The 25,857-nt window shown below is 42.9% G+C and overlaps 2 protein-coding genes across 3 annotated transcripts; one reads left to right on the top strand and one right to left on the bottom strand.

Moving 5' to 3' along the window:
- Positions 1–7,311: 7,311 nt before the first annotated feature.
- ccnb1 (cyclin B1) lies at positions 7,312–11,339 on the bottom strand. Its single transcript, XM_083657481.1, has 9 exons — positions 11,284–11,339; positions 10,897–11,028; positions 10,581–10,700; positions 10,149–10,340; positions 9,889–10,047; positions 9,473–9,709; positions 8,967–9,107; positions 8,622–8,732; positions 7,312–7,695 (listed from the first exon to the last, which is right to left on the bottom strand). Exons 1-9 carry the CDS (start codon positions 11,302–11,304, stop codon positions 7,591–7,593), a joined length of 1,218 nt encoding a protein of 405 aa, XP_083513607.1. The 5' UTR covers positions 11,305–11,339; the 3' UTR covers positions 7,312–7,590.
- Positions 11,340–17,118: 5,779 nt separating this feature from the next.
- LOC310795486 (AN1-type zinc finger protein 5-like) lies at positions 17,119–25,750 on the top strand. 2 transcript variants are annotated; one of them, XM_083657542.1, is made up of 6 exons: positions 17,119–17,366; positions 20,620–20,801; positions 20,989–21,133; positions 22,993–23,099; positions 23,276–23,404; positions 24,213–25,750. In XM_083657542.1, exons 2-6 carry the CDS (start codon positions 20,648–20,650, stop codon positions 24,359–24,361), a joined length of 684 nt encoding a protein of 227 aa, XP_083513668.1. In that variant the 5' UTR covers positions 17,119–17,366; positions 20,620–20,647; the 3' UTR covers positions 24,362–25,750. The 2 variants fall into 2 exon arrangements, with proteins under 2 accessions (XP_083513668.1, XP_083513669.1); XM_083657543.1 differs by lacking the exon at positions 17,119–17,366 and adding an exon at positions 19,258–19,268.
- The last annotated feature ends 107 nt before the right edge of the window (positions 25,751–25,857 follow it).

Raw genomic sequence — 25,857 nt, 5'->3', positions numbered from 1 at the left:
TAGAGGAGGAGCCCATACCTCATTTAGAGGAGGAGCTCATTCCTCATTTAGAGGAGGAGCTCATACCTCATTTAGAGGAGGAGCCCATACCTTTGTGAGGTGAAAGCTGGCGAAAAAGAAATGAGCCTGACTCAGCATGGTACTGTAAAGCCGTTTGAAAGAACCTGGTAGAACTCAACAGCCAAGATTCAGCAACAGCAGATCCATCAATTCAAGTATTGGTAGCATAACAGGTAGCATTGGGCTGGGTATCATTTAAAAAATCACAATACCCGTAACAATACCAGCACCCTTAATGTGATACTGATAACAATGGAGTGCCTCTTCGATACCTTTGTCCACAGGCATGTAGTATTGTAGTATTGTAGCATGTAGTATTGTAGTATTGTAGCATGTAGTATTGTAGTATTGTAGTATTGTAGCATGTAGTATTGTAGCATGTAGTATTGTAGCATGTAGTATTGTAGTATTGTAGCATGTAGTATTGTAGTATTGTAGCATGTAGTATTGTAGTATTGTAGCATGTAGTATTGTAGCATGTAGTATTGTAGTATTGTTGCATGTAGTATTGTAGTATTGGAGCATGTAGTATTGTAGTATTGGAGCATGTAGTATTGTAGTATTGTAGCATGTAGTATTGTAGTATTGTAGCATGTAGTATTGTAGTATTGGAGCATGTAGTATTGTAGTATTGTAGCATGTAGTATTGTAGTATTGTAGCATGTAGTATTGTAGTATTGGAGCATGTAGTATTGTAGTATTGGAGCATGTAGTATTGTAGTATTGGAGCATGTAGTATTGTAGTATTGGAGCATGTAGTATTGTAGTATTGGAGCATGTAGTATTGTAGTATTGGAGCATGTAGTATTGTAGTATTGTAGCATGTAGTATTGTAGTATTGTAGCATGTAGTATTGTAGTATTGGAGCATGTAGTATTGTAGTATTGTAGCATGTAGTATTGTAGTATTGGAGCATGTAGTATTGTAGTATTGGAGCATGTAGTATTGTAGTATTGTAGCATGTAGTATTGTAGTATTGTAGTATTGTAGCATGTAGTATTGTAGCATGTAGTATTGTAGTATTGTAGCATGTAGTATTGTAGTATTGTAGCATGTAGTATTGTAGCATGTAGTATTGCCATACTTTTGATGTTTGTTTGTTTTGGTGGTATCTCGGTCTCGGCACGCTGCGCTGCCAACTCCGTCACACACACCGCTCGACTTCACCATGCCACCACAGACTGTATACCCAGTGGTGGGGCAATCACACATTAAATCGAAGAGCGCTGGGGGCATGGTGGTGCAGTGGTAAGTGCTGTCGCCTCACAGCTAGAAGGTCCTGGGTTCGATTCCCACCTGGGACGCTGTGAGCGCTGAAGGAGCATGTCCTCGAGTGCCCACCGCCCGGGTGGGGTCGTCAAACGGGCCTTTCTGTCTGGAGTTTGCATGTTCTCCCCCCGTGCCCCCTGGGGGTTTCCTTCATATAGGAACCCCACAAAAAACATGCAATATCCTGGTTGCTGATGTGGTGCCTCCCCTGGTTGTTAGGGGCTCCTGTTCGGAGGGAGGGGAACTGGTTGGAATAGCGTGATCCTCCCACGTGCTATGTCCTACCGATGAAGCTTCCCCTGTCAGGTGAAAAGAAGCGGCTGGCTAACTGCCCATGTCTCAGAGGAAGCATGGAGCCAGTTTCGGCTCTCCCCAGATCAGCAGAGGGTGGAGCATCAACCAGGATAAATAAATTAAAATGAGCACTAATGGGGGATAAAAATGGGATAAAAAAAATATGGAAAAAAATATGTTAAAAAAAAACGAAGAGCGCTTGCGGTGATTGGCTAGTGCTTTTTCTTTTTTTTTAGATCCGTGTACAAAAAGGATGGAATGCATGTAGCGTTTGACTGCAGAAGTTTCAATACTACTTGGTACTGGGTTTGGGTTATTTCGGGCGATACTCGATACCTTGGGTATTGAGTACCGAATACCCAGCCCCTAATTCTTATTATTCGGGTCAGCTCAAAGCTCAGCTCCATCTCCTCGTGTGAGTTCTGGATGGTGTCTTCAGGGGAGAGGTGTGTGTGTGGAGAGCATCAGTGGTGCCAAGATGCAGTGGCCTTCCCCGCCCCTGTCTGTCTGTCGCATGCAGGCAACAAAGGAAATGACCAAGTGACCCCAGAGGTCGATTTACAATGTGTCAGCGGGACAGCAGTGCCCCCACCCCCACCCACTCCTACACCACCCCCACCCCCTCCTCACTCCTACACCCTGAGGATTTATCACAGCACTGAAGCACTATTTGCCAGGCAGCCTGACTCACCAAACAGCTCCAATTACAACACAGACGCCACTGCATGTCGTAAAAGACATGTAGGCTATTTGCATTGCTTCTAAGTGCTATATAAATATCTAATATAAATAAGCCTTACTTAATATAATAAACCATTGTGTTTTCGTGTTACTTTGTATTTATGTGGAAAATGAACACATGCTAAAATGTTGGTTTTGCTGTTGTTTTTTCCTGCACATAAGTATGAGATTGAAGAATGTGAGTCCTCGTGAGTGAGTGAGTGAGTGAGAGAGTGAGAGAGTGAGTGAGTGAGAGAATGAGTGAGTGAGTGAGTGAGTGAGTGAGTGAGTGACAGAGTGAGTGAGTGAGTGTGTGTGTGTGTGTGTGTGTGTGTGTGTGTGAGTGTGAGTGAGTGAGTGTGAGTGAGAGAGTGAGTGAGTGAGTGAGTGAGTGGTATATCGAGTAAGTTGGTTAAACTCACTCAGCAGTTTGTAGGCATAATATACCCAGAAGTCCCTGCACTTCCTGGTTCCTACGCGTAAAAGTCAATGGGATTTTTGTACGGGAATTTCAGTTAAATGCTCGAAATAAGGTCTGTGGTTAATAAAAGTTTATGAAACAGTGAACTGTGTGTTCAGCAAGATCATCTTCACGATGAGGACCACTTTTATGACTTTTGAAGCGTTTTCTGAAAATCACCTTAAAAAAAACGCGCATTTATGCTTCGGAAATCATAAAAGTGGTCCTCATTTCGCTGAACACAAAAAATCCCATTGACTTTTACACGTAGGAACCATTAACCCGTTTACCAGTTCTCTTGGCATAGTGATTAGCGTGTGCGCTTTGGATGCAGAAGGTCAGTGGATCAAATCCCGCTCCACACCTGGGCTAGCCCTTAACATGGGTTGCTGCCACAACTGTCAACACAACATACTGTAGGGTTAGGGTTACTGTCAACACAACATAGGCTACAAGTGTATAGAGGTGTGTCCCCCCCCCAGTGATTTTATTATGTACTGGAACCAGGTTTGAGCTAGTCTTTGAAACACATTGTTTCATGATGGCTCACACACTGATTTAATTGCCCTGCATCATTTTGCTCTGAAAGGCCTCCTATCATCGTATACAAGGCAGCAGTTCCAGGAACAATTGCAGCAACAAAAACATGGCATTAAACTCAAAGTACACGATTCATGGGCAGTCTTGCTCTCATTATTTCTCATATCGTAAAAGAAATCAAAACAAAAACACACATACAGCTCCCCTAAGTATAACAGCATTGATTTAACTTCTGATAGTTATACACTTAATAGCCATTTAGTCATGATTATTAGGGCGTATAGTGACGTTAACCTACAATAGAGGGGAAGGATTTCACATCAAGAAAGCACAAATTATTGGTGATTCAATACATTCCTGCTACCAGATCAGTAGGCTACATCTCAAATCCAGAGTGAAATCTCAAGAGCAGCTACTCAAAAGCAAGAGACGATACGTAGCCTAAATCATTACCATACAGGAAAGATGTGACCGAGTCAACTTTTCTGCCGAAGTGTCAGTAAAAGAATGAATTTAATATTTAGTATGTTTCAATATAGGCCTTATAGGGATTTAATAGAATATAAAAATCTGGTCCATGAGTTTGATTAGACAGCAGATATCAGAATCAGAATCAGAATCACTTGTATTGCCACAGTATGCAAGTCACATACGAGGAATTTGTCTGTATGCAGCGTAGCGGTCACATCAATATACAGAGATAAGAAGTAGGAAGATAACTAAAGACAATCACAAAGTTGCAAGTGCAATCAAATCGAGTCAATATATACAATATGTACATGAGTGGTGAAGTGTTCTGTGGATGATAAATATGAATTTACGTTGAATTTACATGAGATTTACAGACTGAGTTAAATAGGCGTTGAAAATGCCGTTGGGTCCCAAGTCACCAGAACCAAATAATTGCCTGACTCAAATATTATCCATGAATCAAGTGAAGTCTCAACCAGTTAGTTAGTGTTCGTTAAAAGTGTTGTTGTTGTTGTTGTTGTTATCCATATTGGGTGATAGAAGTTCAGTTTGATGAGGACCTTAAACTGCTTCCACAATGCAATGCACTGTATTTTGGAAGAAGATGACCAATAGCACTCTGCTGCTCATGTCTGCAGTGATTCAGCAAACATTTGGGAGTATATAACCTGGATTGTTTGAGGAGAAGATGACTTCCTGCTTGCCTCTCAAAGCCTTCACGCAGAAGTTAGGTGGTCTGGAGAAAACCCCGCTAAGCGAATTGGAACGAACCGAGGAGCAGCGCCTATTCACACCTGGATGAAACAGTCCACTGTTCAGGCCACAATAGGGGCCTTTCTTTCCCTCGTGTGACATTGAGCGTCAAAGGTCAGTAAAGGTCAGGAAGCACATGATTTTTATTTGAAAGTCTATAAATTGTGAAAATGAATGCCCCTGTGTTTATTTGTACTTCACTCCATTCTCAAGCCCAGAGGCCTCCTTCTACCTGCCAGCTGCCGACCTGTTAGCACCCCAGAGGAACCCTGACGCTAACGCTAACGCCGCCGCAGCCCGGCTGTTTGTTTGACCAAGTCATGATTGAATTGAGACACGCAGACTTAAGCGGATGGAAGGTGAGAATGGGCATTGACTCATTTTGAAGGGTGCACTTGTTAAATCTCTGGCCATCTTGGATGATGTTTAGACTGAGGAGATGTTCCAAACTCTCCACTCTGGTCTTGGACAATATCCACTTTTGGGTTCTGTGAGTTCTGCGTTGCTGAAATACGACGAGGTCTGAAGCCAAGCTTTGCATTCTTTCTGGACCAAAGTGCTGCTGACTCCTGAATTCACTTAATGGGGAGAACTTGAATAAACACAGAAAAGGACACATTTGTGCTTTGGTGCAACCGAGTATGTCTGCTTTGGCCTATAAACATCTTTAAAATGTTAAATGTCATTCGGGGTTCTTCTATAATCTGAACTGTACAGGTCAGCAAGTTGGTATGATAAAATTCGACATTACTATTATTTATATTTAACATAAGTACTGGCAAATGTGGTCTTTCAATAAACAATGGCTAAACATCTGAAGCTATATCTTCACTACGCTTGATTTTCCACCATAACAAATGTCACACAACTGCATCTTTGTCAAAGAGTATAAAAGGCCAAAATAGTGATCAAGGCAGCTGCAAGTGTTTGGTTTGGAGCTCCACACAGGAGGAATCTGTCTTGTAAACTGATATGGCTGCCCAGTCATGACCTCAGCCTCCAAGCATGGATTCTCAGTATGATCTGTGGGTTTAAAAGCCTAGCGTTCCAGGCTAACTGAGACTAATTATCATCTGTCTCTGTGGAAAACAGAGGCTATGGAGCTGCAATATGCTCTTAAAAAGGTACCCAGCACACCTTCTGTCTACATGTCATCCATATCAGGAAGCAGATGGATACGCAGGAGTCGCACGAGCCGACAGCAAATCTCAGTCAGGTCAATCTTTTTGCATACAAAGTTATTCTACAGTGCTTCTGAAGTTCACAGAGCCTGGTTTGGCTGTGTTGAACCTCAAAAGACAACTGCTGCCATGGGCAAAAAGCAGTGCTGATTTTTATATGCAAAATTTACTTCTCATATTTCACTGGATGAACTGTGCACATGAACTGCAATAAACCCAAATTCCCACTGTACCACATGTTTTGTCCCCCCCCCCCCCCTCCCCTCTCCCCCCTCGATTTTTCTGATCTCAGCTTATACAGCAACAGATGTAGCCAAGCTGTTATCCAACAGGCTTCTGTGAGTGATGGTCTACGATACTGGTGATGAAAGCAGCAACTAACATCATGGGGATGGCAGGTGGCCCTGTAGAGCAAAGCTCTCTGGGCATCATCCCCTGTGGGGAAGGGGGGTCTCATGGTGCACAAGGTCTCTGGGCATCATCCCCTGTGGGGAAGGGGGGTCTCATGGTGCACAAGGTTCCCCCAGGGCCCTCAGCTGTGGATGGGTTAAAGTGATAACAGCTCCCACACTCTGCTTTGTCCATTAGCCTTAAATACTTGCGGCTTGATGTGATCAATCTTAATTGAGGTTGTATGCTGCATCGTAGCCTTGGCATCTGCTGCTTAGATGGGATCTGCATATGCCTAGGAGTATTGTATCAAGGACCACTGTATCCCCTTCAGAGTACACAATGTAACATGACGTTAAAAAAAACTATTCTGAAATGTTGGCAAGGCTGTGGTACAGCCATCACAGAAGCATGTTGATACTAGAATAGATGAGTGATTGGGAAAAAAATATTTTAAAATAGGTGTAAACAAACATTTTAGAGCAGACTGCAACATGCTAACTTAGTGACAAAATACTGGAGTTGTATACAGATTGCATAACTAAATCCCATCTTGTACAGTTACTGGAGGCTAGAAGTTCCAGAGCCAGTCACAACTTAAGTCAATTTATTGCTGCCATATTATGACAACGTGATGATTTTTCAGTTGACTGGGTCAAGCTGAAACACTGCACAACACATGCTTTTTATTCTGTGGACTGAAGCTAATGTTTTTCCAGAAATGTCTTGGATCAGTGAGGAAGCCTCTGGAATCAACACCCACAGCCAAGTGGGTTGGCTGGCTCTCCCCATCTGAAGAGGACAGGATTGGACCCCTGACCTGAATCTTTGCAGATGTTTCAACTGACCAGCCACCATTTTGTCTAAAAGGCAGGATAAACATCTCACTCCCAACTCCCTAATTAGGGACCCAGCATTGGTACACCTATGGACTGGAAGTTGGAAACCCCAATTAAGGTTTTGGTACGCCTGTGTTTATCCTGCCTTGTAGACACAAAATGACCACCGTGAAAAGGGTCTGTGCTTGCCGCACATGATTGGGGCAGGCAGCAGTTAGCTTGGTAAACCAGCTTCAAATGTGCAGTCTTATAGCAACCTCTAGTGGTTAAAATGAGCAAAATTTTAGTTGTAAAGCAACTTTTATTAACAAATTAAAATAAAACTACATGCATTTCTGTATACATTGACAGATTCAATGCCAGAATCAAGATATATATGGCAAGTCAATGTCAAACAAGTTTAGAACAAGGCATTCATTAAAAGTCCATTAATGACAAGTCAAATGCCACAAACAGTTGAGATAGAAAAGTTGAACGAGGCATTCATTAAAAGTCCGTTAAAATGCCAAAAGGATCAACCTACCTCCAACATAAAAAATATAAAAGTTGAAAATAAAAGTAAAGTGAACATAAGTTACATTTTTACAACAAACAGCACATTGTGCTAAAATGCTCACTGGGTGAGCTGCATTGCCAGATCCTTGATCAGCGATGACTTCAGCTGTGGAAGCAGGGCAATCCTCATCTGCTTCGAAGTGGAGTATTTGCTTTTGACGGCCTGGGAAAAAAGAGAAAAAAAGTTTTACAATATATTGATTCGGATGTTCCTTGGTTCTACTAGTTTTAAGAGCGTGCTTTAATACGGTTTAGACAAATGTTTGAGTGTATTCTAACCAACTACGACTCCACTGAAACTTTAGTGAGGACCAATATTGAGATATGATTAAATTACTAATACATGCTATGAGACACCATGACTGTCGGGGACCGGCTGCGGGACGTCCCAAAAGTAGACGCGACGTGGTACCATGACCTCAAAGCATGAAGTAATGAGCCTCAATATATGGAGAAAGTTTAACAGTTAGTGCAATGCTTATTGCATGAATCATCCAAGTGGATTCGCCCATTTGCAGACAGTAAACGGAGAATGTGCGTGCCTTTATAGTCACTGGGCGTGGCCTACAAAGAGCGGTACAGCCCTCCCTGCAATGGTAGTGAACGGTACAGCTGCCTATCGCCGTTCAGTCGCCCAAAATACATTCAAACATCGGCAGAAACACTCATGTACTCGCCACGCAATGAAATAATGCAAAGTTACTGGAAACGGTCATTCTCTAAGTAAATCCCAGAACTAACAAAGATTAACCAAATGAACCGTGAGTAACTGAAGTTACTTTGTCGTTTGCCATGAGGCGCATGCGCTGTGTAGTGCACGTGTGCTGTACTGATGACCGCACACGTGTGCCTCATGGCAAACATGGTTATACTCTTGTTAGTTTGGCTACTCTTTGTTCTCAGTGTGTGGATTTACTATGAAAATTACCTTTTCATGCAACTTTGGATTATTATTTTGTTGCGTGGTGAGTACATGAGTCACAACATGTATGTGATGAGTGTTTCTGCCGATGTTGGAATATGTATTTTTGGCGACTGAACGGTGATGTAACACTCAGTCCTACCAATGCATCTAAAGTTGTAACTTACCATGTGCTTGGTCTGCCCCTCATTGACCTTGACTACGTTCTTGGCGATGTGTTGCATCACAGGAATCAGGCTCTCTGCAGTGTAGTCCATGTAGTGCTGCAGCTTCGCATCCTGAGAAGAGAACAGAGGAGTCCCATTAGATTTAACCAGGTGGAAATGCAGTGGCCTGAGTGCAAGTAGAAGCAACATTGGCTTAAAAAAAAGCTGTACATTAGAAGGAAATGGCTTTTTAACTAGAATTTAGTCCTGGAAAGTGCCAGACCATTAAGATTTGGAATCAAGCCACTACAGACAACAACATGTCCTGCCTGGCTGTAAGAGCCACACAAAGTAGCATCAACTTACCCATTCGCCAGCATCCAACACCTTGAGTGTGAGGGCCAAAGCAGCACTTGCCACCTGGGAGGGTGGGAAGTGTACCATCTCATAATCCCCCATGGTGAGCTCCACAAAGTACTTGGCCATGGTGTGTTGGTCAGCAGTTACCTGAGGGGACAAGTCATTTTTCCTTTAACACACTAATGTTGAGACAACAAAATGGCTACAATACTAGACCGCTTAAATGGCCTGCATTTATATAGCACTTTTATCCAAAGCGCTTTACAGTCAGTAGGTACATTCACCCATTCATACCACTGATGGCCAACCATCGGGAGCAATTTGGGGTTCAGTATCTTGCCCAAGGAAGGACACTTCGACATGCAGACTGGAGGAGGCGGGAATCGAACCACCAACCTCTTATCCTAAGCGATTAGTGGACGACCCGCTCTACCTCCTGAGCTACAACATAAGCTTAACATTTGCAGAAATCCGTTTCCCCATTAGACTTTGTATTATATGGCAAGACAAACCTCATAAACCTTTGAGGCCCTTCGGAGGAACTGGAGGGGGAGAGGGCGGCCCAGGCCGAAGTCGAGCTCCTTCAGGATTTTGGTCTCCATGTCTCTAATTTGGGCAGTGGTGTACGCCCGGTCGGTCACATAGGAAAAGTCGGAAATCTCTGGCGGGTACATCTCCTCGTACTTTGCGGCAAGGAACATGGCGGTCACACCGACCAGCTGAAGCTGCTTCTTTGGAACTGGCTGGTCCTGTTGGGAGATGGAAACAAATGCAAAGCTTATGCTCGTGTGCCTGGATCGTTTTACCATCCAACTATAAATAAGGAAGTATATACACACAACATAAGATCGATCAAACGTCATTTATTTAAAAAAAAATGATTCTGAAGTTGGTCGTCAACCGGCCAAGCTTTGAAGCAGCCAATTACCTGAAGGAAGCGATCGATGATGGCCACAGTCATGTACATGGTTTCTTGAAGGAGACCGTACTTGATGCTCACTTGCACTAGCCAGTCAATGAGAATAGCCCGCATGTTACCAGTCACCTCCCGTCCCTGCAGGTATTTACTCCTGATGCCCTGTTCAACCTAGGGAGCAAAGGAGGACCATGTTTTAGTAGGCTTTAATTACAGAATATTTCTAACCTAACCTAGTGTTAACAACTGTGAAGTAATTCAGGTTGGCCTGCCTCAAGCTTGCGCAGGTACTTGTAGATGTCCTTGACATATTCACTGCAGAGCATGGGGTTGTCATAGTCATCTGCATCCACATCCTTGATGGCGGTGTCAAGCAGCACATCAGAAAACGCCTCGCAGAGGTCAGCAGGCTCACAGCCAGAGGTCTCCATTGGAGTGGGAGACATGGGCAGAGCAGGCAAAACCTGACAATGGAAACCAAGCATGAGTTGACAACAAAATGGCCACAATCGGCAATATTATTAATTATGATTGTAGGTCTGAGCAAAACACAATAGGGTTAACAGGCACAGCAAACAAACATGGTAATTCAGGCTCTACTCTCTGCTATGTTGCTATGGTTAAGATTCCTGTTGTTTCAAACTGCCTACTGCACCTTTAAGAGCCATTTAGCATAAGGACATGAGAATACAAACGTGATTTACCTCCACTTCTTCCACTTCTTCAGGCTTAATGTTTTCAACATTCTTTGGCAGTTTCACAGAAGGGGCTCTCTCAACTTTAGTGGTGAGTTTGGTCTCCTTTGCGGCTTCTGTCTTCACATCCTAACCGAACAAAAGGCAAGAAGGTTCGTGTTTTCAGTATCAACAGATTAGCTCGATACAATTCTGTGAGCGTTCATAATAAGAGGAGCTTCCTGGGTCCATATTAAGCAGGTTTAATTACCTAAGTAACCGAACAACACAATGTACATCTAACCGAAATACACTGGGGCACAACAATTCCAAGTTACCATCTTACCTTTTTAGGGCCCGGTTGGGTAACGGCCACCACATTGTTTGCGAGATCCCCCAACGCCGCCCGCGGCCTCAGTGTTGGCTTGTTGGCCGGGCCTGCCTTGCCAGCAAGATCAGTTTTAGGAGCCAAGCGGTTCTGCAAACGACAAATAAAGAAAGCAAAATGAAAATCTACCGCGCTAGTTGTAGGTTTAAGGCTTAAGGTTTACGTTTTTACAACTATTTTGCTTCGTAGAAGGCGAACACACCGCGGAGATACACGACGCCATTACACATTCCATGCATTTAAAACTGCAAAAAAACACAAAACACACAGGCGAAATCTCTGCTACATAACTAACAGTCAAACGCCATTACAAAATGGATGCAGCGCGCATTGTAAAATACTTACTCTTGTCACACGGAGAGCCATTTCGTAAGATGTGCTTGCTTGGGGAGAAATGGAGAAACTGGTGCAGTAGGCAACACAAACTCTTTGCTTGCTTTAAATGCTCGTACGCTTGAATCTGATTCGCTGCGTTGTAAACTCCCCGGCGTCTGATTGGATGAGCGTCGAAAGCGCTCCTATGACCCGCCCACCTATGTCACTTCCTCTTCCTGCCGTTAGAGATTTTTTTTAATACCAATTTATTTTACTTTACTGTGCTAGTAATCAGAATCAAAAGCATTCATGGAACAGACACAATGACAGATAAGGGAAGAATAGCGTACAAAAGGAACAACTGAGTCGCAAAGGAATCATTTAATTTCGCTTTTTACGACAGAATGCGTGTAGATCAATCAATTCCACTTTCCTCCAGATGGTGGCGGTAATATGCTCCACATTTGGCTACAATCCACAAATAAAATAGAAGAAGAAGTAGTCAATTTCACACATGCCATGGCTAAACGTGTACAAGGATGCATAGTCATCATGTCATACTTTGTTTTTTACTTACTTTATTTTCCAAACAGCCGTTACAAAGTGATAACATAGTAAATGCAGCCAACAGACAAATGAGAATAAAACAACATGTTTAAAAAAGGGCTTAAAAATATTTGCTGTAGGCTATCATGTTTATTCTACAGTTTTATCACAATAAAGAGAATCATTAACATTCAAACAATCAAGAGTCAAATAAAAGGATTACAAAATACTTTTTCACAGTGAGAGGCCACAGATAGGCTACCCAGTCAGATATGTCAGATAGGATAGCCTAGATTACTTTAAAAAAGTAGGTACAAATAATAACATATCATTTCACATACACCATAGTAGTTTATTAAATCCATCATACATGCTGAAGTTCACACAAAACTAAAGTTCTGAATGTGACAAGATATTGATGGTAATGTTGATAGCAAGGTGCAGGTGACAGCAAGAGTAACTGCAATCTGGGAAGGAACCCAGAACTATGAGGACTTGGGTCTGCTGAGTCTATGGGCAAGGAGCGAGAGGGTGTTTCTGGGGTCACTGTTGAGCCTCTCCAGGTTTTCTGGACCTAATTCAATGAACCATCAGTGAACGAGGGTGTCCACCCAATAATAACCTTGCCCCAATGATTGACATCACTCACCCTGAGGCTTGGTGTAGTGAATGTTACTGCCTGGTGCTATAGATTTAGGATGGTGTAGCCCAGGGGTTTTCAAAGTGGGAGGCGGGCCTCACCAGGGGGGCTCCAAGCAGTTTCAGGGGAGGCTCAGTGAATGGAAGTTAACTTTTTTTTACATTCATTATTAAAATGAAATCAGAGGAATTGAGCGGGGGGGGGGGGCTACTTTTTGTCAAGCTTTGTCTGGGCGAGGCCCACAGTCTCAGACTTTGAAAACTCCTGGTGTAGCCCAGTATTTTCTGGTAGGGGGGAGACCGGGTATAGTTGTAACACGGGTCAGTTGTAACACTTTCAATTTATCCAATCAGGAACAAGTTACAACACCTGATTCACTCTGCACATGCCCAGTTTAGTCCTTTGTCTGTGAAGAAGTAGCACCCTGTGGCAGCCAATTTTAGAAGGAAAAATGGAAATGTTGAGGTAACAAAGTATTTTTGTTGACTTAATTTATGTTTAGGGCTGACCCCAATATTCGACAATTCAACAATTAATTTGAAGGAGCCTGATTCGACTGCCAATCTCAGAGTCAAATAGTGGCAAAATGTGGTTAATAACCACACCAGATTTTGCGAGCATCATTATATTCCGGCTTATGGGGGTGCTGAATGTTTGATTTGAAATAGAATTGCTTGGTTTCTCCCAATAGATCATAATATATATATATTGGTATAAGTATCAGTGATAGACTAAAACCAAGTCAAACAAGCTCCTGCCAATGGATTTTTCTTATTGCTAGATAGTCTTATATTAAAAGAGAGAGAAAAAAAGAATAGTTGAATATTTGTATTGAACAGCCAAATCCAATTAGACTATTTACAGCTCTATTTATTTTTGTGATAGCATTGCCTGCTTTATAACTCATCGAACTTAAATCATATTAATTATGTGTCTATGTAGATATCCTTCATGCAAATTGTTAGTGCTAAGGTTTTAGTAGTTAGCTCAACTTAAGAGCTGGGTTAGTTGTAACATTGTAACAACACACGTCACACACGTTCAATTGTTGAAGATGGGCCACATTTGCACATTTTGTTCAGTTTTATTATTATTTTCGAATGTTAGTGTAAGTAAGGCTTTATTTTGTGTAAGACCTGTAGGCTACTCTGTGGTCCTATGAGGCAGCCTGCACTCCAGAGCTGTTTCAGGAGTGCCACATATTGTCACCACTGTGACTGACGGTACAAAACAAAGACAAGTTATATTAAAAAGTAATTTAAGTTTTGGAAACTTTCAATATCTTAAGCTTTTGTCTTAATCCTTATTTCATAATGTTATATTTCACCCAAGGGGAGCCTATGAAACAACTCACCCGGATTATGGGGTGAGTTGTAACATTTCACTCCTTGTGTTTGAGACTGAACCATGTCATTTTCTGTTTGTGTTACAGAGACTATAAATATTGCACGCTTCGCACGCTCATTTATTTATTTAATTTATTTATTTAACCTTTATTTATCTAGGGAGAACCTTTGAGAGCAAGCTCTTTTTCAAGGATGCTCTGATTACAGCATATTACAAAATTGCGGTACATACAGTAAAAAACAATAAAAATCACATGAAAATCACAGATGCAGACAAATAAGAGGGTGACGTAAAGCAGGTGCAATCCCTATGCAATACATCCTCACGTAGCACCTTGAACATCTCTATGGAGACCAGTCGGTCCAGTTTGAGAGAGTCCTGAATCTTGTTCAGGAGCATAAAAGATGAAAGCGGTCTTTCCTGACTCACTATTCATACGTGGAGAGTGTAATGTAATGTAATGTGTGTCTGCGAGCGTGTCTGAGCACTGAAACCTAATACAAACTTAAACAAATCAAATGGAAGCTTGCCACTCAAGGCCTTATAAATAAACAAAAGACAATGTTGATCTCTTCGAACAGCATTCATATAAAACACAATGATGAGTGTGAAACCCATCAGCAGTAATAAACAGCAGAGAACTATGAAATACTGCATCAAGAGGCTTCAGCATTGAAGGTGAAGCATGGATGTATTATACATCACCATAATCAAGACATTATTAAAGTTCAATTCAATTCAATTCAATTTATTTGTTCAATAGGGGACAGTGTACATTCATGAACATTTTAGCAAAATGTAAATCCACAACAATTGCAGTCACAAGACTGATTTTCATTGTTTAGTCCCCCTGCCTGAAGGTACAGGCCTTGTGTCCTGATAGGGAAAAAGTACCATGGTGCAAATATACAGATATAAAGATTGCACAATAGTCTTTCTAGCATGCCTTGACCATGACAGATAACAGCTACACCATGTAATAGCAGATACATGCAGCCTAACTAGTTCATATCACATGTTGAATGCACTGGCTTAAAAGAGCTCCAAGATACAGACAGAAATGTCGAAAATGTTAAAACTATACCCGGGTCTCACATAGGCTCTCATTTGCATGGTAGTGTGCCATTTTTTATTTAAGTCTCTTTATTTATAGTGGAGTCTCTCTGAGAGCAATGCTCTCTTTTTCAGGAGCGCCCTGTTCACATTCACACCTGGAAGCTGACGAGTACAACCACAGTCTGATCTGCTGGCCACTGTGCAGCTCCACTGGGGCTAGGGGCCTTGCTCAAGGGCACCTCAGTGGTGGTAATGATCGAGGGAGGGGCAAGCACTGCCTTTCACTTTCCCCACCCAGATTGATCCTGCCGGTCCTGGTGGATTGAACAGATGGCATTCCGGTCACAAGCTCGCTTCTAACCTTTAGACCACCACTGCTGTTAAACTCTGAATTGGGTCTTCAGATGCTCACCTGACTAGCCTAATAAACCCGCTAAAAGACAATTTGATCTATTTTTAGTGTGGCAAGCTGGTATGGTCTATGGACAATGTTTCTCCTGTATTTTGCCAGCTTTCGTCAATATTATATTCAGTTCATGGAAGTGTTTACATTTGCTCTGATTGATTTTCTGTTTTGATTATCCTGATTTCCAGGGATAGCGGAACGCATCTGAACTTGGGGGGGCCGGGGGGCGTGTCGGGGGGGCGTGTCCCCCCGTCGGGGGGGCGTGTCCCCCCGAATCTCGGCAGCGCCGAAGAAAATTTTATGTTTTTTGGACTTTTATCCATATTTAGAAGAATATTTAATTTTAAATTAACATTAGGATTATACTGTTGTGATGTCATTATTCAGTATCTTCTCCTTTTCTATTATTAGTATTAGTATTAATATTAAATACTGAGTATCTCATGAAAAACTATTAATATTGCATCTTTTGTGTTTCGCTCCGTCTCACAGCAGGCCCGGCTCCAGAACCAAATTACAGAGGGGGCCTGCCCCTAGCTTGGGGGGGCCAAGGGGGGTCCGGGGGGATTCTCCCCCGGAAGAAGATTTTGTACATTTTAAAGTAAAATTCGTCAAACTGGTGCATTTGAGAGCAAAAGGAAGAGGCTAAATCTATGAGGAACTACACACATCTCTAATGTGTTGTGACTTTACAAATAGGCCTAAACAATTAATATTAAATGTATTTACACATTGTGCACAAATTGCATTCATTGTGACAAATTTACAATAGTTAATTAATATCCAGCCAGAATCATTGCAAATGGAGGTTCAAAGTAACAGTTAGCAATAGCATTCAGTTAATCAATGCCTAATGACAGCCAGATTCCGTTTTAAACTTTAAAACAGAAAAACGGAAAAACGTTTTTAGCACACACAAAAAAAAAAAAAAAAAAATTGAATGGGGGGGCCAGTTTAGGGAATAGGGGGCCCGGCCCGGTCAGGCCCCCCTCCAACGCCGGGCCTGTCTCACAGCATTGTAACATTGTAGTGCAGCCAGAAAGGAAAACTACTGTAAACATTTGAACCACATTTCTTGTTTAGAACCTATAGCTAGCAACATCGCCATCTCCTGAAAAACATTAATATTGCACCTTTCTTGTGGCTACATCACAGCATCTACTGAAAAACATTTATAGTGGATCTGACTTGTTTAGTTCACTTTAGATTCACATCACATCTGAAAAACAACCAGTCGAGTGTAATAAGTAAATGAGGTTTAATTGTAAAAAAAAAAAAAAAAAAAAAAATCTAAAAAAAAAAAAAAAAAATTTTTTTTTTTTTTTGGGGGGGGGAACTGAAAAGTACCCGGGCCGCGGCCCGGGTGGCCCGGGCGGTTCCGCGATCCCTGCTGATTTCTGAATAAATATAAAGTGGCTGGGGCCCAAACCTCCTTTCTTCCAATCAGAGGATCAGTATTTCCGTGCTTGTCCAGCGGAGGGCAGTAGGCCTAATACACTGCCGGAAACTTGGAAGTAAAAGAAGAAGAAGAAGAAGAAGAAGAAGAAAAAGAAGACGAAGACGAAGGAGAAGAAGAAGAAGCAGGAGGAGGGGGGCGGAGCAGGAGATACGTCAGGCGACGTTTCTCCAAAGAACTTAGAAGTGATGTGTATTTTATTATTCCATTGCAACATCAACGCAGAGCAAATCCTCCATTTTGGCCTGGAGAAGACGCCTCTCATTGACTGTCATGTTTCTCTGCTATTGTCCCATTGGCCAATTAGGTTTTTTCAGTCCAAAATGGCGGCAGAGCTGCTGTAAAAAAATAGCTATCGACTCTTGCTCCAATACTCTTTGGTTTCTCTTAACCAAAACCAAAGAGTGAGTGGAGTGCACACAAACACACCACGCATACAAAAGGCAAGAGTATTCATCAACAAAGGACGTCAACGAAATTAGTCAGCACCGTTGACTGTATATGTACTCCCTGACGAGTCCACACAGCCAGCGTGAAAAAGAGACGAGGGGAAAAAGACGGGACAGACGGACGTTTTATCTATGCAGCTGTTAGTTTCGAACTGAACCGTCAGCCAGCAAAAGTTTCTCCAAAAGCTAGCTAACAAGTCGCTCATACAGACGGTAAGTGACTAACGTTAAGCTACCGTTATTTGATAACATTAACAAGCTATGGGTGGGATTTGGCGTTACTGACTGAAATAAACCACTGGATAAAAAATATATAACAATAAACTAGAAAATAGTAAAGCAGTGACTCTTGACAACAGCCTAAAGTTGACTGGCTAACACGTGTCGACATCAATAACTAGCTACGTTAACACAATTTTCCTCGGTGAGATCAACGTTACCCTTAAATAAATAGTTAGCATGCTTTTTTAGCTTCTCTTAAACGTTGTGTTAGTCAAGGTATGTATAGACTACTGAGTTAGCGGCACCGCCAGTCTTTAGCTTGTTACTTGACATTAGCCACTGTTTCAGTGTGAAGATACCGTTCCAAATTTAACACCGGTTAACGTTACCGAGGCATTTCGTCTTTAACGTTAGTTATAACGTCGTTAGCTAGGCTAGTCCGTTGGTGATTGGGACAAAAACAATTATTAGAATGGATCAAACGAAAGCAATAAGATGGCTATCAAATCTAGCTGACATGCTAACATGTATTAGCAAGCTAGCGTTAGCTGCGCACAAAGCCTCACTCACAAGGTAGCTACTTAGGTTAGCATGCGAGCAGGATAAATCATCATTTAAGATTTAAGCCCCCCCCCCAACACTAATTTGAGGATTTTCCATATTTCTCATGTGCTATTATGTTTTCCGGTGTCAGTGTTTGGGATTGAAATGCTAACGCAGTAAAGCAGCCCGTTAGCAGTAGTGTTAGCTCGCTAGCATGACTCAGTGGATTATAGCAATGAGTGGCCCAGGTGTTTGTCAGGAAGCATCCGAGGACTGCAGCTGGGTTCGGGGTGGAAGACAGCCAGCCACCTGTATTAAGCTTACATTGCATTGCAACTCACTTTAGATCTGGTGAATGATTAGTGATAACGAACGTTATGGCCCGGGGCTAATGTTAGCTAGCTTAGTTAACGTTACCAAGTAGTGTGTGTTCTGTTGGCATGCTGCAACAATTTAGGATTATGAATCAGTTTGGCTTGTGTCACCATGGCAAACGTGCCTCGATCGGCGTACAATCCGGCTGTTTGCAGTTACTGTTTCTGTGATGTCGCCGAACCTTACCGGGTCTCCAAAGGTTGCCTATAAATAGTCTTTATTGTGCTGTGCTGTGCTGTGCTAGCTGGTGAGCTTGTGTGCCTTGATATCAGCGTGTCACATTGCACTCTTGTGACAGAGGAAAGCCAATACACTGGTGCATGTGATCCACGGAACACCACAGTCAGCAGGCTGACAGACACGTGAAGGTGCAGATGGCACTAGTGTGGTGGTGACTTTCTGGGAGGGGAAACCTCTGACGCACTTCACCAGAGAGCGACTTGTCCTGAACGGTTTGGTGTGAGTTCTCCTGTAGATGTTCCTGCTGTTTCGTAGAACTGAGACAACTTCTACCCCGGCGGCTGTAGCTCAGGAGGTAGAGCGGGTTGTCCACTAATCGCTTTGGATAAAAGAGGTCCGCGGTTTGATCCCCAGCTCTTCCAAGATACTAAGTGAGCCCCAAATTGCTCCCGAAGGACAAGGAGTTCCCAGACTATTGGTAGGTGGAGAGATCTCCAATTGTCTGGGAGCCGAGACTATATCATGGGTTAATGCTTCTGCCATTAAATCAACTAAACCAGAGGCCAAAGTGTCACAGCATCAGTTTGCTTGTTTTCTTCCAGGTTACCATAGGGATACTAGTAAATTGGCTCCTGTTGTCGGCGATGCTCGGCTGTTTCCACGATGCCAGCAACTGTTTTGAAGGCACCTGTCTCGCTTGGTGACCTTGTAGACGAGGACAATGCAGTTGTTGATTACATGACAAGATCATCAGCTGATGAAGCTAAAATGATCGGTGGCGCTGCCTGCCGCTGGGTATGTGTTAATGCCTGTGACTGATGTTGAGCTGTCGCTGCACCTATAAATAATTGCTCCCTCATGATGCACAGTGTAGGCTCAGTGTGTTCAGTTGATTGAGTGAGACTTTATGGCCAAATACAGCAGCCATGCCAAGACTGCCTGAAGAGTTTAGGCCATCTTGGCCCGTGGATTACCAAGGACTCCTCATGAATGATGCTGGGGCCAGAGTTTCAATGCCATGCAAAGTAGGGCTGCGACTAACCATTATTTTGGTAATTGATTCATCTGTCAATTATTGATTCGATTTATCGCTGAATCGGATAAAAGCAAATGCGCAGATTTTATTTCCATCATTTTATTCAAAAGCCAAATGTTGTCCGAAAATTGACAATATTATTGCACAAAAGTGTCTAAACAATAATTAAACATTATAAATAAGAATAAAAAGAACGTAAATCACTAGTACCTAAGTGATAGTGATATAGTGATATTGATATACCTACATGATATAACATGATTTGTTACTTATTAGTAACACTGTCTCTCTCTCACTCTCACTCTCTCACACACACACAGACACATCGAGCTGGATCACAAGCAGCAAACACCGGCTATTAGAGAACATTAAACGAGACTGACGTGAGATGAATGTTTCCTCATTTCAAATCGCAAAGCACATGTGTCTAATCTTGTTTACTTAATTAAAAGATTTAGTAATTACCTTAACCAATTACCCTGCTTGACTGTTGAGTCCCGGTCATCCATGGCTAACGTTAGTCATGTTACATTTACGTTTGTCCTCATGAGCGTGGTGCTTCCGTGCCATGCAAGATCGATTTTACGTAGTTTGCAGCGAACACACTTTTTACTTTTTACTGCAGAATAAGTGCTCCCATACTTTAGATGAGTTGTTTGGTTGAACAGTTTTCGCTAGCCAAGTAGCCAGCCAGATAGGAAAACTAGCCGGCTAAGGGATGGACCTTGGACCTTCTTGGGAGGTCCGGGAGCATAAGCAGGAGTTTGACTTCTACTGTCTCACATCATCATGTTCAGTTGAACAGCTTGACACTACCGGCCCAAACTCCCCCACATTTTTAAATCTAAAGGGGCAGCCGGCCAGACAGAGGCCAGTAGGCGGCTTTTTAGCTGGCAACTGGCGCTTGGGGGGAACCCCCAGCTCCGCCATGATTCTCCTGGATCGCGAAAATCATCTCCATGGAGACACCACGTGACATAGTCAGTCCACGACAAGTAGCCAGCTTCACAACAGACACAGCAAGTCTCTTGGCCCGATTTCTTTCTTCCCCTCTGTTGATTTGATCCACACACTTGTCACTTAAAGGTTCTTCTTCGTTTGGCTCTCCAGGTCAGCTTACCAGGCAGCAGACATCATCATGGCCCAGCAGACCAATCAGAGCCCAGTTCCTCCTATGCTCTGTGCCAATGGCTGTGGTTTCTATGGCAACCCCAGGACCAATGGCATGTGCTCGGTCTGCCACAAGGAGCACCTGTCAAGACAAAACAATGGCGGAGTCAGGAGTGCAGTGGGTAGGGCCTCCTGTGTCTTCTTCTCTTTCCATCGTTTGTTCCACTTGTACAATAATACATAGTAATATAATAATTATATATAATATATATAATATAATAATACATACCGTAGTCATATCTCTGCACCTGCACAGCCTCCCCCCCCAAAAGTCTGACCATGGTTTTTGTTGCGATTGTCTCCCCCTAGGTGGCAGCATTGTGTCCAGTGGCCCCACAGCTGAGGCTTCCGCCATCCAGAGGTTAGAGGCCACCTTCAACAATGCTGCAGCTGCAGCTGCTGCTGCTGCTGCTGCGGAGGTGGCAGCAGAGGCTGGTGCCCCCGGAGCGCTCAGGTGAGGGGGCGGTCAGTTTCATGTTACCTGGCAGCAGGTGTGTTCACATACACAGGCTGCCAAATAGTCACATCCCCTATCATCTCTCACTGGTGCCTCGGTGCCATATAAAAAAACAACAACTTCTAAACTAACCCGAGCTAAACTTTTACCACTATTCCTTCAGAAGTTGTAGCTGTCATAGACTGTGTTGCATAGTTGATTGCTCTATTGCTGACAAAAATGTGTTATTGTAAGTCGCTTTGGATAAAAGCGTCTGCCAAATGACGTAATGTATAAAGGTCATGAATGCATGAATTCCCAGGGTTCGAACGATGCCTGTGTGTGTGTGTGTGTGTGTGTTTGTGTGTGTGTGTGTGTGTGCGCGCGCGCGAGCAAATGGATTTTCACGAGTCAAACTAACGAACCAGAAGCTCCATCAAAATGCCAATGTAACACACAGCCATCAACATTCGTGAGCTGTGTGTGTGTGTGTGTGTGTGTGTGTGTGTGTCTGTGTGTGTGTGAGAGAGAGATACACAACATGACCTCAGGCTCATTTAACTTAGCATTTTATGTCAGAAAAAGTTGATTGAAATGCATTCTTGTTGTCAATAGTTAGAAATGTCAAAGTAATTCATCTCTATACATTTAAGGCAGCTACGAGCAAGATTTTCGATTGTTAAACAAGTCAAGTCAAGTTTATTTGTATAGCACATTTCATACACAGAGGCAATTCAAAGTGCTTCACATAAAATGGTTGACAGGAAAATAAAAGAAAAGAAGAGAGTAAAATGGACATTTAAAAGCATCACAACAAAACTTTAAAAAAAGAGTATAAAAAGTGCATTAAGCAACTTCATTAAGCACATAAAATGGTTGACAGGAAAATAAACGAAAAGAAGAAATAAAATGGACATTTAAAAGCATCACAACAAAACTTTAAAAAGAGTATAAAAAGTGCAATAAGCAACAGGCGCAGCAGTTGCAGAAAGAGCTAAAACTTATAGAGGACTCATTGGGTTTGCATAGTAGCTGTCAGCAGTTAAAAGCGACGGTAAACATAAAAGTCTTTAGTCTATTTTTAAAAGTAAGTAAGGTTGGGGCAGATCTGAGGTCTTAAGGCAATTTGTTCCAGCTAGCAGAAGCATAGTGGGTAAATGCAGCCTTCCCGTGATTTGATTTGATCCTAGGGACAGTTAATAAGCTGGACCCTGTTGACCTAAGAGTTCTAGACGGTTCGTAGCGTGGGAGCAATTCAGCTATGTATTTTGGGCCTAGGCCATTAAGTGATTTATAGACTAATAACAGTATTTTAAAATCTATTCTCTGACACACTGGCAACCAGTGTAAGGACTTAAGAACTGGAGTGATATGATCAGCTTTCTTAGTCTTCGTTAGAACTCTAGCAGTCTAAACAGTCTAAATGTAATATTGATGCCTCACATCTTACCTCTAATAGTAGATGAGACCAATGCCGAGTGAATCGGCGAGTGCTGTCTTGATGATTATAGTCTGTGTGCGGGCAGGCAGATCAGGAAGTGAAATGAAACGGTTTACGGCAGCCACTTCAGCCAGAATCACAAAATTACTTTCAAACAAACTGTCAGAACATAACGAGAGATGTTTGCGAGTGTAGAAAGTCCTGTGAAGTAGCGTGGAAAGCCGTCCTTCTTGTTTTGGGTCTGTTGCTAGGCAGAGCGAAACGGTTTACGGCAGCTGTAAACCGTTGCTAGGCAGAGCGCAACGGTTTACGGCCATAGCAACAGACCATGGTCATGGAAATTTGGTTTAAAATCACAGAAAAGTCATGGAAATCAATTGGTCAAAATGTGTATGAACCCTGATGTGTTATTTTTTGTTCTCTTTCTTCCTGATAGTGGGGTTTCAGCCGCCCTTTGTGTAACAACCCAACAGCTGACAGAGATGAGCCTCTCGTGTGAAGAGAAAGGAGCATCGGGCAGCTGTGTGGAGCTCACAGAGCCTGGTGGGTATCAGAACATCTTGTTAAGTGGAGCTCACAGAGCCTGGTGGGTATCAGAACATCTTGTTTTGAAGAGTGTGGAATCACATGTAAGGAGGTGTGTGAGGGGGGGGGGGGGGGGGGGGGTGAGGTAGTCAAGTGCTGCAGTGATGATTGAAGTGTGTTTTCTTGGCCTTCAGTGGTGACTCAGCCTACAGCCTCAACTTCCCAACCCGCCACTGCTGGCAGTGATGAGTCCCAAAGCCCTGAGCCTCCCAAACCCAAGAAGAACCGCTGCTTCATGTGCCGCAAGAAGGTTGGCTATACAGGTGAGCATTGCTTCTACAATACCTGTGAGCATTGTTTCAATATATTGATACTGTAAACTCTGCAGGAGGCATCTAGTAGGGGTGAGGGGGGATCCATACAGCATAGTATCGCAATATTTGGTGTAGCAATATCGTATCGCACAAATGCCAGGTATTGCGATATTTTATTATAAATTGTCTAGTCTGGATAAAAAGTCCTCGCCCACAGCTCGGCTTATTGGCGCGCACGCAATGTCTCCCTCAGTCTCTCTCCTCTCTCCCTCTCCCTCAGTCTCTCTCTCTCGTGTGTGTGTGTTGCTGTTGTGTGATGCCTAGACATCACTGATGACATGACATCATCAGTGATGTCACTATGACATCATCATTTGCCGCAGTTGTTCAAGTGACATCACTTATGACATCATCAGTGATTTATGACATCACTGATGACATCATCACTGGGACAAAAATTTAAATGGAGAACAGAGATTGCCCACATGCTCCCTTTTATAATAATATATAAAAGGGATTATTATGTCCCCTTTTGGGACATCATTTGCAGTTGAAAAAAAGGTAATAAATCGTGATATATGGCAATATTTCTAAAATCCAAAGAACAGAGGTCAGCATTAAACAATTTATTGGATAACCCAATCTGATATTTCGAGCTTCTTCAGACATGATTATGTTTTTAAAATTGCAATAATATTGTATCGTGACTCAAGTGTCGTGATATCATCGTATCGTGGGGACTCTGGTAGCATCTAGAGTTAATGATGTGTTTGACCTGTTGTTGTGGCTCAGTCTGTCTCTTGCTGATGTGTTGCAGGTTTTGGCTGCCGCTGTGGGCATCTGTTCTGTGGACTTCACCGTTACTCCGATAAGCACAACTGCCCGTATGACTACAAAGCCGAGGCTGCTGCCAAAATTCGCAAAGAGAACCCTGTGGTTGTCGCCGACAAGATCCAGAGAATATGAAGGATCCAGAGAATATGAAATATGAATATGAAAGCTGGACTCTGACTTTGACGTTGAATCCTGGGGAGTTTTTGGCTTTAAAAAATGGACTTGAGCCCAACCTGCATTCTGAAGAACTATTTCCCCCTTCTTTTACAGATCCACCCCCCCGTCCCCAGTGCATGGAAGAGCATTTAGTTTCTTTTTGTTTGTGTCTGAACTTGGTTGGCAGGTGTAATGAACAAACAGTGTGTGTGTGTGTGTGTGTGTGGTGGGGGGGGGGGGGGATTCGTGTGGCATTTCCTGTTCAGAAATGTGGTTTATCTGCCGTTCTGTGATTGTCCTGAGAAAACTTTTGACACGCTTTTGCGCTCTCTCTCTCTCTCCCTCTCTCTCTCTCTCTCTCTCGTTGAGAAGGACTTGGCCACTTTAGCCTCTCAGACTGTTACTGCCTCTGGTTGGCAGCACTAACCCAGCAGTGGTCGCACTCTGCTGGCTCGAGTAGCAAAATGGACGACTTTGTTTTCCCCTCCACCTCGACGGACACAGTTGGAGTGGATGGTTCTACTTAACCCTCCTGGCCTGTCAGACGGTGGGTTTCGCTCGTGGAGTCTGGATGTGCTGCCGCCCTGAAATGCATCTCCGGAGCCGCTGGGATCTTGTCGGCTCGGCTCGATGTGAGAAGTGACTTTGAAAAAGAGACGTCTGATGCCTTTTGTTGCTGGCTCTTTCTTCCTGCAGTAGAAACATGGCAGGCTGAGTTCCCCCCTCTCTTGTTTGTTGTTGTTGACGTCATGGATCTCTAGGGCTGAATGCTGTGATGTGTTTGTACCCAGGAAGTGAGGCTGTTGACATCCTGCTGCTTGGGTCAAATGAGCGTTCAACCCTCCACTGAAGTCACATGACAGAACATGAAGTCACATGACAGAACATGAAGTCACATGACAGAACATGCCATATGATCTGTTTTTCTTTCCTTTTTCCTGCTTTGTTTTCCAGAAGGTGGTGAGGATGTTGTGGGTTTGTTGTATGACAAGTAGCCTAAACTTGTATTAATTTTTGCCTTTTTGGAAGGGTTAGCTCCACTAATATTTTCATCTTTTACTTCCTTATTGAATGTTTGCGTTTTCCTCTAATTTTTTTAACGTGTGAGCTGACAGATTTCTCCTGTTGGAGTGTGTTACCCTGCTCTTCTGGATGGACAGGGAGTATGGTGAGGCCGCGTGACTTAGCGAGACTTAGATCGAATATGTTCCGTTCACGTTAATTTCTAGTCTGGCTGCTTAATCTGTGCGTTTGTTTTTTTTATCCCTTAGTTATGCAAGTTTGTACAAACATCTTTATTTATATACTGCAGTGTGCTATTACCAATAAAAGAGTAACTTGTATGATGTAAATAAATTATGTTCAGAGATATAGAATTAAGAATCCAAGGCCTTTCATTGTTTTAATCTGATTTCCATTTTAGCCATCAAACATTGTCCTCTAGTTCCCATCTTTTAGCTCCCCGTTTGGAC

The sequence above is a fragment of the Poromitra crassiceps genome (assembly GCF_964638095.1).
Source record: "Poromitra crassiceps genome assembly, chromosome: 21".
In the NCBI taxonomy this organism is placed as follows: domain Eukaryota; kingdom Metazoa; phylum Chordata; class Actinopteri; order Beryciformes; family Melamphaidae; genus Poromitra; species Poromitra crassiceps.
This window is presented reverse-complemented; position numbering and strand designations above follow the sequence as displayed.

Bases quoted from the DNA above. Each gene is read 5' to 3' on its own strand.
- ccnb1 (XM_083657481.1), bottom strand. From the start codon at position 11,304: ATGGCTCTCCGTGTGACAAGA. The intron at 10,048-10,148 runs GCAGGCCAACCT...TTTGCTCCCTAG, and splicing joins AGTACCTGCGCAAGCTTGAG to GTTGAACAGGGCATCAGGAG. The intron at 9,710-9,888 runs GTAATTGGCTGC...ATCTCCCAACAG, and splicing joins TCATCGATCGCTTCCTTCAG to GACCAGCCAGTTCCAAAGAA.
- LOC310795486 (XM_083657542.1), top strand. From the start codon at position 20,648: ATGGCCCAGCAGACCAATCAGAGCCCAGTTCCTCCTATGCTCTGTGCC. The intron at 20,802-20,988 runs GTAGGGCCTCCT...GTCTCCCCCTAG, and splicing joins CGGAGTCAGGAGTGCAGTGG to GTGGCAGCATTGTGTCCAGT. The intron at 23,100-23,275 runs GTGGGTATCAGA...CTTGGCCTTCAG, and splicing joins TGTGGAGCTCACAGAGCCTG to TGGTGACTCAGCCTACAGCC.